This window comes from Callospermophilus lateralis, chromosome 12 (assembly GCF_048772815.1).
Source record: "Callospermophilus lateralis isolate mCalLat2 chromosome 12, mCalLat2.hap1, whole genome shotgun sequence".
In the NCBI taxonomy this organism is placed as follows: domain Eukaryota; kingdom Metazoa; phylum Chordata; class Mammalia; order Rodentia; family Sciuridae; genus Callospermophilus; species Callospermophilus lateralis.
The window spans coordinates 67,365,892-67,380,477 of record NC_135316.1 but is presented as its reverse complement, the minus strand read 5'-3'; the positions used below and the strand labels follow the sequence as shown (position 1 = coordinate 67,380,477).

At 34.8% G+C, this 14,586-nt stretch overlaps 1 protein-coding gene across 7 annotated transcripts in view; it reads left to right on the top strand.

Annotated features, from left to right (window-relative positions):
* Positions 1-14,586, top strand: part of Epsti1 (epithelial stromal interaction 1) — a 132,045-nt gene that overhangs the window by 104,844 nt on the left and 12,615 nt on the right. For 5 of the 7 annotated variants that reach the window (XM_076871897.1, XM_076871900.1, XM_076871899.1 and 2 more), the window contains 3 exons: positions 152-235; positions 4,846-5,019; positions 14,326-14,399. In XM_076871897.1, the coding sequence (XP_076728012.1) occupies positions 152-235; positions 4,846-5,019; positions 14,326-14,399 (332 nt within the window). The remainder of the gene's footprint in view (positions 1-151; positions 236-4,845; positions 5,020-14,325; positions 14,400-14,586) is intronic. The other 2 variants (XM_076871901.1, XM_076871898.1) reach the window with 1 other exon arrangement.

The window sequence follows — 14,586 nt, the reverse complement described above, 5'->3', positions numbered from 1 at the left end:
ATGCATAAATCACTCAATAAGCCAGTATATGTGGAGAGCTTAGTGTTTGCTCAGTACAGAGGTTGAATTATTAGCACCAGTCCATCCTGAGCAGATTGATGTACTGTGGTGATGTTTTTCCTATGAACTTTTCCCCACTGTATCTTTACAGGCTGGTAACCGAGCTTATAAAGATTCTCTAAGAGAGAAGGAAAACCAACGATTGCAAAAGATGAAAGATGAACAACAGCAGAAGGTATTTATGTGACCCTACTAGTTATTGCTAATTGTTTGCTTGAAGTAGTGGGTATTTTTTAAGGGCTTCTGAGCAGAAATATTTAGATACATGAAAATTTTGAAAAAATAACACAAGCATTGATAAGAGATGAATTTTAGGCATATTTTAAGAGTATAGGGATGGATCCTTGTGGTCAACATCATTGGCATACCTAGCCCCCATTGCAGGCTGCAGTGTGCTACACAGCTGGAGATGGCAATTCATGGAAAAGACCATGGAGCAAGTGTGGACTTCTGATCTGCAAAATAAAACATAGCCAACATCACTGACATTTTATGTGAAATTATAGATGGAGAGAGTACTATGATACATAGCAAAGTAGGCATACAGAGTTATGAAACTGGCTTCAGTATTCACCTAGAACTAGACACATATAACAATACATAAAGATATACTACATATGTACACAAATATCTGAGGCTTTACAAATAGTTTAAGCAATAAAAATAAGTGAAATAAATTAGATACCTCCAAGTGCTGAAGGGCCCATCCACATCAACCAAATGAAATTTCTCGAATGGAAACAATGGTGGCTCTCACCTTTGATGAATAGGTTCAGAGGGTCAGAAGCTCTTTAGCATGAGATGAGAATGCTGAGGAAGACCAGCGACCAGATGAATATCATATTCTCCTGTCCTAATATTCCTCTTGCTATATTGCTGGTTGATAAAAACCTTTTTCTAGAACATCTCTCAAACCTGTTTTTTTCCAGTTATACAATTAACTAGAATTCTAACTCCCATTTTTATTTCCTTGGTTCAGTTTATTTTTCCCTATTTCTTTTGCTTCACAAGGATGTTTATTATAGCCATTAGATGTAAAAATCACATTGTGAAGTAATTTGATCCTTTTAAGTGCCACAGTCCTCCCAATAGTGGCCAACCCCTTCCTCACTCATGTTTCATGAGGCAGGCAGTATAAATGACTTTAGTGACCATATTGTGCCTGGTAGGTGGTCATTAAACCATTGAGAAAAATAACATTGAGTTGAAAATTTAGTGATTAAGCTACTATGTAAGCAATAAAGAACCATGAAACATTTTTACCTCTTAGTATTTTTTAGCAAGCGACTATCTTTTTGTTTTGACAATCAAATCTCTTCATCTTAAAATCCCCAGTTAAATAAACAGCATTACAGCAAGATTCTAATAATTGTTAAGTAGAAGCTAAATCTGGAGTATATTCATATTGTATTTTCAATAATGTCTGTCAAATGATGTGAAATTGTTTGACTCTTTATGTGAGCTTCCAACTTAATATCAAGTTCTGAGGTACTTACCTACTAAGGAGACTGTAGTCAGTCGTAGGCATGATTTCCTCTAAAAGAACATCTTGTGGATTTTAAGTAGTGTTTTATAAAGTTGGGTTATATATTTGGGACATGAAAACTACTAAAAGTAGAACATTTCACAAGGTGAATACTAAAGACTTTAGAAAATCAGATTTCATTTTCAGGTTGAGCTGTTGGACACTGAAAATTAAACATTTTATTTCTTAATCTTGTTTTTAGTCTAGATTTAGACAAATTTTTGGGACATATGTGCTTTCTGGTTATTGATTGAACACATTTTTATTATCTCTCCTTTTATCTAGATTATTGGATGTGGCTGTCAGTGAAATGAATAAATTTAGTACCTAGATAATTCCTTCTTTAGGGACTTCATAACAGTAAAATATATAAGGATATTTACCCATCTGTTCTACTTTATTTTTGCTTCTCCTCCCTCCTTGCTCAATCTGTCATTGGGAGGTATCCACTGAAGGCATTCCCCAATGGGTAGACCCTCTCCTTCCTTATCACTCGGTGATTTACCCTAAGAAAGCAATAATATCATGTTTATGGTAAGAATAGAGAGAGAAAATGATACATGTGTGTCATTGCAACTATTCCTGTTTATTCATTACTTTCATTCAACAAACATTCTTTGAATGCATGCTATGGAGTAATTCAGAGAGAGATAATTTAAATTAAATTAAGGTCTCAATACATTTATTTAGCTCCAGGCATCTCTGACTTCCATGTTCTTCTTGGCCTCTGAGGACAATAGGTTTATCATTAAGGTTAACCTCTTAGTATTTTAATTTGATTCAGTTCCCTCTTCTAGATACTTATTTAGAATTTTCTTTTTTCTTATCCCTTCTATATATTCTTCACTGACTTTTTTTTTGTCAGTGAGTATGCTCACTCCTACCATTCTAAAATAAATCAACCAACTCACTCCTTCCTTGATTCTGCTATCCTCAGAGAAACCCCTTCTTCTGTTTTTACCAAGGGCGAAGAAAGACAAAATCTTACTGCAACCACTTGTTTATTATGCATTTCATCCTTAATTCCTTATGAACTGGTTCATATTCACAAATGCTTTTACTGAAATTGCTCTCTAAAGGTAAAGTAGCTTCTGAATATACAATTCAGTGGTCTTTTTTGCAATACCTATCTCTCTATAACTCTAACACTGTGTGATAACCTTTAAAGGTTTCTTTTTCTGACTTAAAAAACAAAACAAAACAAAACTGTGCTCTTCTTATTGATCTACCTCAGAGTAATCTATCCCAGTATTTGTTCATTCATTCATTCTATCAACGCACATGTACTGAATATCTATTATGTGTTGAACTTTGCACAAGATGCTGTAGCTACAATTAAAAACAGAATAAGCTGGGGGTGGAGGGAGGGGGGAAATGTTGATCATCAGATACTAAGTTATAGTTAGTTTATTTTAACCTGTGTCACCTGGTTCTGAACAGGAGGTTGACTATACACACCAGAGTGTACTCTGAATTTCAGAAACATAGAGGAAAAGGACTGAAGTTTCAACCATAAAGAAATGTAAACACTTTAACCATAAAGAAACACTTTAACCATAAAGTGTTTGAGGAGATAGATGTGTTTAGCTTGCTTTAAACATTATATAACGTACACATTCATTAAAATTCACATGATGCCTTGTTAATGTGCACAATTTTTATGTTCTTTTGTGTCAGTTAAAATTGATTTAATAAAAGAAATAGAAGCCTTCTCCACTTAATAAAGATCATCGATAAAGTAAAATAATAATTTAAAAAAGAACAATATAGACAAGGTCCTGGCTCTCCTGAAATTTACATTTTAATGGAGAAGATAGCAATTAAAATGAGGCAAAGAAAGAAACATTGTACATTTTGTTTTATAGTGATTCACCCCTATATTTTAGTAATTAATGTTGTAAGGAAATGAATTATGGGTAGTGATGACTTCAGGGAGCTATAATAATGTTAATTGCCTCTTTCTCTCCTACAACCCTGATTTTTCTTCAGGCATCCATCCCACTTTGCACAGTCTTTGTGTCAGAGAAAGGGGACTCCATCCCAGCCCTAGGATTCAGTCCCAAGTGGTTCACAGGAGTTCCTTTCTCCTAGATTGTGATGGGTTCTCCTATGGACATGAGCTGTATTCGCAACCATTGAGACTAAGGCAAAAGTCTTTCAGAATAGATTTTTTATTGATTTGAAGTATTCTGTTCTTTCCATTTAATGATTTTTCAGCTTGATTCATTTTATTGGTCTATTTTCTCATTCTGATATTTCCTGTACCTGCTTTTTGTTCTTGTTGTTATCATTTATGTGGCATTTTCTTTTCTCATTTAATTTTAACCTGTGTCACCTGGTTTAAAATAGATTTCTAGTGACCAAAATGGATGGTTTTCCTTTTATTCAGTTTTATAGTAAAGGTAGATTTGATTTGTTCTTATTTATTATGGTTGCTAGTGTAATTTCACGTTTGAATTCTTGTCGCATAATTTACTTTTCATTAATGATATTTTATTTTTCTGACTCTCTGGTTGCATTTTCTCTGGTTCCATTTATTTATTGCCTCTTTCTGTTTTTCTCCCTCCCTTCCTCTGCGACCAGAAATTTTACGGTGTGTGCTTTTGTTTTTAATCTTGCCTAGCCTTTGGTTGTCTTTCTTAATCGGAACATATGTGTATCTCTTCAGTTTTCCTTTTCCCTTTTATGTTTATTCCCCTGCACTGTCCCTGGGTGCCATTCTCAGGACATCTATCAAATGGATTTCAGACATTCCAGATCTCTTCTCCATATCTCTTCATTGTTTCTTATATTTCCTCTCTTCCCTTGTTTTCCTTTCATTCTGGTAGAAGTCCTTAGCTAGGTCATCCTACTCAGTAGATTATTTCAAAACTCTGCCATACTTATTTGACACTTGTATTGAATCTGTTTACTCACCAAGATAGCTGATTTACTTTTTCATAGCAGGGTTCTGCTTAAGGATTACTATATTCTTTCTCATCTCTCCATTGATGGTAATTATACAAACATTAAAGTTTTATATTTAATATGCTAACTGTATATTTTTTGTCTTTCCATTTAAATTTTTATTGCCCATGATTTTGTGCCTCAAATATTTGGTGATTCTTCTCATGTTTATTTGGACATGTTGCTAAGTGTGGTGAATGGGGAGCTTGTCTTCTGGGTGTGGTAGCTCCTCTTTTTTCCTGTGGCCTGGGTTCTAGGGACCTTACCCTTTTCCTCTGAGACCATCTCCCATTATCCTTTCCCTGTTTACCCAGAGAATTGTGTCGGTGCTTCCTGCTATGCAGCACAAGAGTGGGAGGGGACAGAGCCCACCACCAGGCTGCTCTCAATACAGATCTCCAGTTGGTCACCCCAGCATTCCCTCTGAGAGCCCCTTCAGAAGCACTGCCAACTCAGCTCCAGTTGATCCTACCCATGTGCTTTCCCAGGTAACTTATTCTATCTTCCCTTTACCTTTCAGGAATTTCTTAAAATCTCTGATAGGCTGATTGCACTTATTGATGTTTGCATGGTTATTAATTTTATAGTTGTTTAGAAAGCAAAACACTAAAAAAAAATCAGAAAATATTTTGGGTGACAAAATTTTTGAGGAACCCATAAAAAATTCTAGTAAAAACATTTTATGGGGAATGCATCAAAGCTGTGCTTAGAGAAAGAAAACTAAAACTTTAATCCATTCAATACTAAAAAAGGAAAGAAATGAATTAAGCATCCAATCCAAGAATTTAGAGCAAGAATATTAAATGATACTGAAGGAAGTAATTATGATAAGAACAGAAATTAATAATAAAACTTGAAGAAATAGCTGTTGTAAAAATCCAGCCACTTACTTTTTGATAAAGTCAAAATAAATCTGCAGGAAGTCTAATCGAGAAGAGATTAGCAAATACACAACATTATAAGAAAAGAACTGGAACCATAGATTTGGAAAAGATTACATATAAATTCCTACAGGTAATACTGTGCTAATATATTAAAAATCTGGATTATGTGAAATTTTTTCCAGGAAAATATAACTATAAAATGACTCAAAGAATTAAAATACACAAAGGCTAATGAAAATACATGATTTGGAAAGTTTTCTGAGAATTACTTTCCCCAGTGGACTGAAATTGGATAATTTTAGAAGCAAGTTCTTTCAAATGTTCAAGAACAGATTTTATTTTTTTTCGTGTGTGCTTTATAAATGTTTCAGACTAAGGAAAAGATGAAACACTTTAGTATTTTATTTAACTATCATCCCCATGATGTTATAGTCTGATAAACGAAGCACATGTGCATGTGTGTGCCCCCACCCCCACCCCTTGTAGATACATGGTCTCATAAGGACAGAGATTGAGGTCTGAAAGAAAATTCAGCTGGGCATAGTGGCGCATGCCTGTAATCCCAGTGGCTCTGGAGGCTGAGGCAGGAGGATCGTGAGTTTAAAGCCAGCTTCAGCAACTAGTGAGACCCTAAGCAACACAGTGAAACCCTGTCTCTAAATAAAATACAAAATAAGACTGGGGATGTGGTTCAGTGGTCAAGTACACCTGAGTTCAATCCCCAGTAACCTGCCCCCCCCCAAAAAAAAAAGAAAAAGAATATTCAACTACTGGAATTTTTCTCTGAAATAGTAATTTACCAAGGCAAAGTAGAGTTTATTCTAGGAATACAAAGATAATTAGCCATCTATAACTTACTATATCTTATCACTGCAATAGGAAAAAAAATTGAGAGAAAAAATGTTTGGCCATCTCTTTAGTAACAAAAAAGACATTGATAAATTTTAACTTTTGTCAAAAAAAAAAAACACAAAAAACCACCCATAACACTTCAGTGAACTATGAAAAAAAAAAAAGGATATTCTTGACATACATATTTTTCCAAAGCAATAACCAACATTATCTTTAGTGGTGAGGTTCTAGAACAGTGAAAAACATAAGGTTGTTTGCAATCCCTACATGAATCGATATCCTGAAAATTCTAACCTAGTACTTCTCAAAGGTATTTGATGGGAAACCCTTAATGCAAAGTTATTTGGAGGAAGACTATTAATATTACCTGGAACAAAGTTTGGAAATTATTTTAGGCAGCTTGATAAGAAACAAAAATTCAAAATCAGTTTTTCAATTGGAATTATATTTATGAACAAGAGCAATTTGCCTGTAAACCAGGAGAATTAGCTGAGACATGGTAGAAGAAAATGAGTTCAATAAAGGAGACTTGGTTACAAAATGTGTAAAACACACACACACACACACACACACACGAATCAGCTTTCTTAAATACTAGCAAAATTAATTAGAAAAATATAATGGGATAAAAAAGATCCCATCAAAGACCAACTATGTAAAAAATTGCTCAATAGCTGTAAAACAAAAGCTTTCCTAGAATGCATAAAAATCAATTTGAATACAGCAGAGATGGCTAATGCTCCTGAGTGGTAAAACTCAATATTGCAGTAATTATAGTTCTGTCCAAATTAAGGGTGAATTTAATGCAATTCTAATAAAATTTTCAGTGGACCTTGAGTTAGTTTGAAAAACTATTTTTAAATTTTAACCTGGAGAATAATTATGAAATTAAATAAGAAACTCTAGAAAAAAATGTGAATCATTTGTGCATTTTCTGGGGCAAGGACTTACACTAGTAGCTATTAATGTAGACTATTGCAAACTCATTCAGTAATAACTCAAGGGACAAAATAAACTGGAAGTCTCTTTGGCAATATCAAATTCTGAAGTTTCCTCAAAGTTAAAATGTTAGTTCTAAAAGGTATACATTAGTTCTTAGGAAATAAGCAAAGATGTATACAAGATGGATGTACAAGTTTGATCATTTTAAAAATGAGATTAATGGAAACTTTGAAGCAATTTGTTCAGTGATAGAGGATTTGAAGTTTTTAAGAGTTGAGAAATCTTTGCAGCAGTTACTACCATATTTTAATGACATGGAAATATGCTCACGTACATGGAAAATAAATTATAAAACAGAGTGCAGACAAATGTTAAAACATACCTCCTTATTGCACTTTGTGCAAATTACTTCATTTCTCTAAGCCTCATCTGTTAGAGCTGATAGTGATGTTATTTGCCTCATGACATTGTTTCTAGGATCAAATGAGAGAAAGCATGTAGAATTTATCCTAACGCCTAACACATGGTAAGCCTGAAAATGTGACCCAAGGTGATAAGAAGTTATAATCTATGTGTGTAAATCAAGAAGAAAATATACTGACATGTTAAAGGAGCTTATCTCTGTGTGGGGAATTTTATGAGTGATTGTTTTGTTTTTCTTTTCTTTTTTTCCCTTTGGTACCGGGGATTCAACCCGGTGCTTAACCACTGAGCCACATCCTCAGCCTTTTTTTTTTTTTTGTATTTTATTTAGAGACAGGGTCTTGCTATGTTGCTTAGGGCCTTTGCTAAATTGCTGAGGCTGGCTTTGAACTCATGATCCTCTTGCCTCAGCCTCCCAAGAGGCTGGGATTACAGGGTGCACCACTGTACCAGCTATTTTGTTTTTCTTGATAGTTTCTGTAGTATCTACATTTTTTCACACTAAATCAATAACTTTAATGAAAGAAAAGTGTTTTTTTTTAATAGGAGAAAGTTGATAGGGATTATTTCTAGGTGGGAGATACAGAACTACACATATGATTATTGTAGCTGGAGTGCACTTATTTATATTTACATTAAAATGACATATTTGTGCTATTTTTTAAAAAATTTTCCTACTACAGCATTAATATCTATTTCCTTTGATTTGGCTTGTCTTCTCTTAATTTTTGTTGTGTTTCCCTGTTTTCTTCTCATTCTTGCTAGCTAAGGTCATCTTTGGGGTGGGGGAGTGTCATTGTGAAGATCCTCAGAACAGGGTTTCTTTAAGGTTTCTCCCTACCCTAAAAGTTCTTTTGGATTTAACATTCAAAGGCAGTAGTTTTTTTTTTTTTTTTAACTTCTTGGCCTTTCCCCTCCTGCTTCCACCATCCTTTTCCTCTTGTTGAGTTGAGAGAGCATCCTCTCCTGGGAGAAGTTTGTCCTGCCAGGCAATGGCACTTTAATGTTTACTTGAAGCAGTCAGGCTGAACCATGTCAGAACACGCCCCAGTGGGATTCAGACATGATTTTAAAATGGCTCTATCTTCGTTTTCAATTGCTATACTAGAGCGTTGCTTTTGAGCAAGATTTTCACTCTAGCCTCATCAGGTTTCTCAAGCCGTCAGACTTGCACTCACCCTTCTGTTGTATAGCCGACCCTTGGATAGAGCAGGACACTACTAGCAAATTGGAGCCCAGAGTATTGATTCTCACAACCTCTATGGGGAGATGGCAACCCCTCTACTTCTTGCTGGTAGCTTGGACTCTAAGCACAGATCCTTGGTGCTATCCCACACCTCCCCTGGCATGTGCAGGCAGTGGCACTGTGTGCAGTGTTGTCCTCATTTACCATAGATCACCTGGACAACATTTACAGGAAGTTCTGTTCTTGGCATCTCCAAGGTGGTGTTTCACTGAAGTGCCCTCTTTGTGTAGAGCTCTGCCTGAATGTAGGGAGTTATGTAGCACAGTGATAAGCCATGCTTCCTCTCCTTGGAGAGCGCTGGTGGATATAAATAAAATGTTGAACACCCATTTCTCTTGTTTGCGTCTTTATATTTCCACATCATTGTTTGAACTCATGTTCAGCATGCATTTCTTTTTGCTTCGTATCACAGTTGTCTCAGGGTCTGCCTCCCTCATTATACTGTGATTTCTTTTGTGGAGAGCTCTGTCTCAATTGTATCCATGCCTTCAGCACGAATCTAGGTGTTTGGAAGGTGGTTGGTGCTTAGCAAATTTGTGGTGAGTGGAACACTGTCTCCGATGTTGTGTGTCATCTCCCACTGCCTACAGTGTTTTGATTCTCTTAATGTTTCCAGCTCAGTCCTTGAAACAAGAGCAACTTATTTTGCATTTGTCCAACTAGATACTGCACTTCCATGTGAGAACCCATAAATGAACCAAGAATATGCTTATAAGGCGTGCAGATACATCCTTGGTGGCTGTCAGTTCAGTGGAACAGATTAATTCATTGGAAGTATCCTTTTTGGTACAAAAAACTGTCACTTCCTAGTAAATATGCCTTGCTAGCTATAATAATCCTGAGTGCAGCTATGCCAGCACCTCCCTTCTGCCATCTAGAGCAATGTTCTTGCATGGTGATGTCTCATCAGCACCCTGTCCCCTTTCCCACCAGATTTTTATCTGCTGTCCCCCATCCCTGCCTCATAATGGGATGATGTCTGTTCTTCTCTTCCCTTTCTCTTTTCTTCCTTCCTAGCAGTTCTTAGCTTTATAACAATAGTCTTCCTCTTTTACGTCTCTAAATATTAAAAGATATATTGGAATTTTTAAATAAAGGAGAGCAGAAAGAAACAAAAGGCCTTCCACGTGGGCAGGACATCCTTTTTTTTCTTTCACATTGTTTTAATTGGTGCATTGTAGCTGTACATAATGATGGGATGTGTTGTTACATATTCATAGATGCACACAATAGAACAACATAATTTGGCCAGTATCTGGGCAGTAAATCTTTAGTGATGGAATGAAGAAGTAATAAGTTGTAACATTAACAAACAAGAACTATATCTGATATTAAAGCTTTCTTTCCCTGCCCTCCAAGTTCCTCTACTCAATGGTAATTATAGCTAACATTTTCTTGTGTATTTTCTTATAAAACATTTTAAATAAGATACATGGAAACATATAAAAGTGGAAATGGATACATGTATATATTTTCTACTTATATGGAGGGATCACAAGAAAATGCTCTGGATTTATCTTTGATGGCTTAATATAATTTAGAGATTTCTCCATAGGCCCTCTCTGCCCCCTCCCCCCAAACCAGACCTCTCTTATTCTTTGTAACAGTTTCATAGTATTCCATTGAGTGGATGGTCTAAGTTGTCCTTATTTGTGGACATTAACATTTTTTCCCTGAACATTTACAGTTTCAAGTTTCTAAGACAATGGTAAATATCCATATATTATATCATATACATGTACTTTAAAAACACTTATGCAAAAAATGTGTACATTTTAAATCTTGATGGTTACTGCTAATTTTTCCTCCACAAACAGAATTAGTTTTCGCTTATCTTTTTCACTTATCTAGATACACTTGAATGTATCTGATTTTCTGTCAAAGTTTTCTGATTTTTTTCCAATATGTTAGAAAAATTTTTATTTCATCACTCAATTTTTTGAGTAAAAATGATGATTTTGAATGGTAATCTGACATTTATTCGAGAGATGCCTGTTCCTATTTTTGACCCTTGTTCTGCTTGGTTAGTCTTTTCCTTATTGGTTATATGAGGTCTTAGCTTCTTCTTTGGTCCTCAACGTAACATACTCACTGAGCCACTAGTCTCATATCAGTGTGCCTAAATGCCCTTCCAGCTTTATGATAGGATGTTTTTCTCAATTGTATATGGGTTTCTTTTCTTTATAAAATAAACAACGCAGGGATCTCATCTATCTTGTTCACCATTGTAGCCCCATTCCATTGATCCAAGCTTGTCTCCTATTTGTTCAGCTAATGAATGAAAGAAAAATGAATTAACCTGTGTCATAAATATTTCTTAACAGTTTATGTTTTTATTTTGTTTATGCTATTTTATCCAAATGAAAACTAAGGATGATGATGATGATTTGTGTGTGTGTGTGTGTGTGTGTGTGTGTGTGGTGGTGGTGGTGGTGGTGGTGATAGTGGTGCTGGGGATTGAACCCAGGGCCTCATGATGCTAGGCAAATACTCTACCATTGAGATATACACCCAGCCCTTTTTAAAAAGTTTTGAGACAGAGTCTTATTAAGTTGCCAAGACTGGCTTTGAAATTTGTGATCCTTCTATCTCAGCCTCCTGAGTAGCTGAGATTGAAAGTGTGCACCATTATGCCTGGCTGGGTTTTCTTATTCAGATTTATCATTCTTTTCTCATTTATGATTTCTGGACCTTCATCACTCTAAATTTATAAGTATATACCTGTGTATCCTTTGAAAACATGTATGGCTCAGTCTTTTAGGTCCAAGTATTAGACCTTTATAATTCTTTTTTATACATCAAATGAAGGATCTAATTTCGATTTTCTTTCAGTAGCTGCTTAATCTACCATCGGTTACTGACTATCCCTCTTTGCATTCGTTCAACACATCTACTTAAGGAGAAGCTATATTTCCATGTGTTAGTTCTATTTTTAGACTCAAACTGTTTTAATTACTAACTTTCATGATGTTTTAGTATTTGCTGGAACTGTTCTTTCTCATTTATTTTCTTTTACAGGATTTTTCATGGCTATAATTGCATAGTTGTTTTTGTTTTTCCAGATAGATTATGCAATCCTTTTACCAAGTGTGAAAGATTATCTTAAATTATTTTAAAGTAAAATGTAACTATATGCATACATATGTGTGCACATTTGCATATATAAACATATAATAAGTGTCTTATAGTTCTTTGTGTCACATTCCAGGGCTTAGTTTGTTCAGTCTTCGTAGTATTAAATGTAGAATGGACTGGCTATTAAAGTTGTTTCTCGCAAAAAAATGGGTTAATAGATATAAAAAGAGTTAGCATCGTTTGGCAAGAAGGATTTTGACTTAGACACAGTTAGATATGTTCTGCTAATACATTTAAGTGTGAATGGATCCCAAAATCCTGGACATGGATGTTCATACTTGAGTACCATAAACTGCTATGAAGTTATCCTTATTCCTAATTGCTTATTTTGGATGCATCTTGCAGAAAATGATTAGATACAAGAATACCTAAGCCCCAGTTTTATTTTGCTACTAGTGAGCTGTTTAGCTTTTGACAACCTAAACTGTATCTTCAATCCTGTTTTCTCATCTGGAATACAAGCCTAATATTGCTTTTTCACTTATCAAATAATACTTGTTTACCTGCCTACCTTTGAGAATTTTTGTGAGGGTCCAATAACAGAATTTTGGAAAAAAATTATTTGAAAATGATAACATCTTCTAGTTAAATATCATATTTTAAAAATACGTTATTTCCTTATATCCAGTCCTCCTCTTCACATGTTCCACCAAGAAAAAAACAATACAGGAATTTTTTAAAGGCATAAACTTATAAGAACAAAAGAACAGACAAAGAAACTACAGAAAAAAGAAACAAAACAGCCAAATTTTTGATGCGGGAAAGTAGATGTTCAGTGTATCAGGTGGAAGTAGATAATTAGTGAAACAGGAAAAAACAGAAATCTTTTGCAAGGAGCAGTAAAACACAAGTTAATTAAAGTTCAGGTGTTGGAGGTACCTGGCACCTCTGCAAGCTGGACCTGAAAACAGGAGGATGAATTAGATACCTAAAGCCAGGAGCTATAGACCCCACCACCATCACCACAGTGAAGGTTAAAAAAGTTGTAAGGCTCAGAATGAGGTACACCAGGAGGGGAAGTTGGGGCTGGGGTAGAGGTTGAAATAGAGAAATCTTTTTCTACAGTAGGAAGTAAAAAAATGCCATTAAAAATGAATAAATAGAAGAATCTACATGCTATTGAAGAGATAATTTTAACAGATAAAACCATACATAGGAATTGAAGGTGGTTGTAGAGGAATAGGAGAGCACAGGATCTGGTTTTATTTTAGTATAAGTCTTGGTAGTATTAATAAATTGTATTGATACTTGGTGGGCTTTTAAAGGTATATCATATGTTAAAGTGATAAAAGTTAAACAGAACACTTCAGACCATTATGGAAGAGTGAGACCCTAGCACAAGGTTTGGCATCTAGGTTCTTAAGGCTTATTAAGAATGAATAAGTATTATTCAATTATTTTGAAAACGTTCCAATTTTCCCTTGCTCTGGAGCTATGTAAGAATTAGGATTATTTATTATATGTCAGGGACTGATGGGATGAGCTACATATTTGAAAAAATCACAGTGTAAGTAACAGGTGTTTTTATTTTGGGAACTATGAAATATAGATGGCCTTTGAATAAAGTTTTAAAAATGTCAATCTGAATTTTAAGTTTATTTTAGACTTTTCTCCAGGAAGTTTGAAGTCTAGAGAACTCAAGGCACCTAGTTCTTTGGTATGAGACTATAAACATAGTAACTGAGTCTGGAAGAAGTTTCCTCTTTCAAGAGATAATCAGGATGTTGAAAGCTAGAGATTTAGTTATAGTAATGTGATCTATTTGAAGCAAAGTATTCCTTTGAGGGAACTCAAAATTCTGCTAGTATCTAACCAATAACAGACAAGTGCTTATTATCCAGGAAGGAAAATGCTTCACCAGTAGAATTGCATCAAGTGAGCCCAAAATTTATTTGTAAGTTGCTATGAATTTATTAGGAAAGAAGTGCCATAGAAATAACAAGAAGTAGCATTGTGTGATACTCTGAAAGGAACTAATTTGATTTTTTTTTTTGTAAGACACAGATGAGTTTGAGTCACATTATATTTCCCTCTCTGTATCTTGTTACCTCCTGGTCTAATTTCTTGACCATGCACATTGGCTATTTAATCTGACAATTTTGCACTCATGGAGCTATTCTGTTTGACTAAGCCACAATTATTTTTGCTACCTACTTATATAGGAAAATAATTTCACATCCAAATAGTACTTAAGTAAAAGTTTCAAAAGTGAAATATTGCACCAGCTAAGGTTAAATATGAAATTGATTTGGGTGTCTTCTGTACAATCATGTTAATTGAAAACCATATTTTAAAACTTTTATTATTCCTAGAATAAATTACTGGAACCTAAACGACAGCAGCATGAAGAGGAAAGAGCCAAAATCCTTCAAGCCGAGCACAGGAGGTATAACTGGCTAATAAAATAAGCATCCTTGGTAAAATCAATTACTTTTAAAAGTTTTGCAGTACTTTAGGAAAACACTACAGTAATAATATTAAATATGGTTTAGGGGTACTCATTGCCTTTAACTCTTTGTCATTGAGTTATGGTGTATGTACGAGGTATGTCAACTGATACATATCTGTATGCA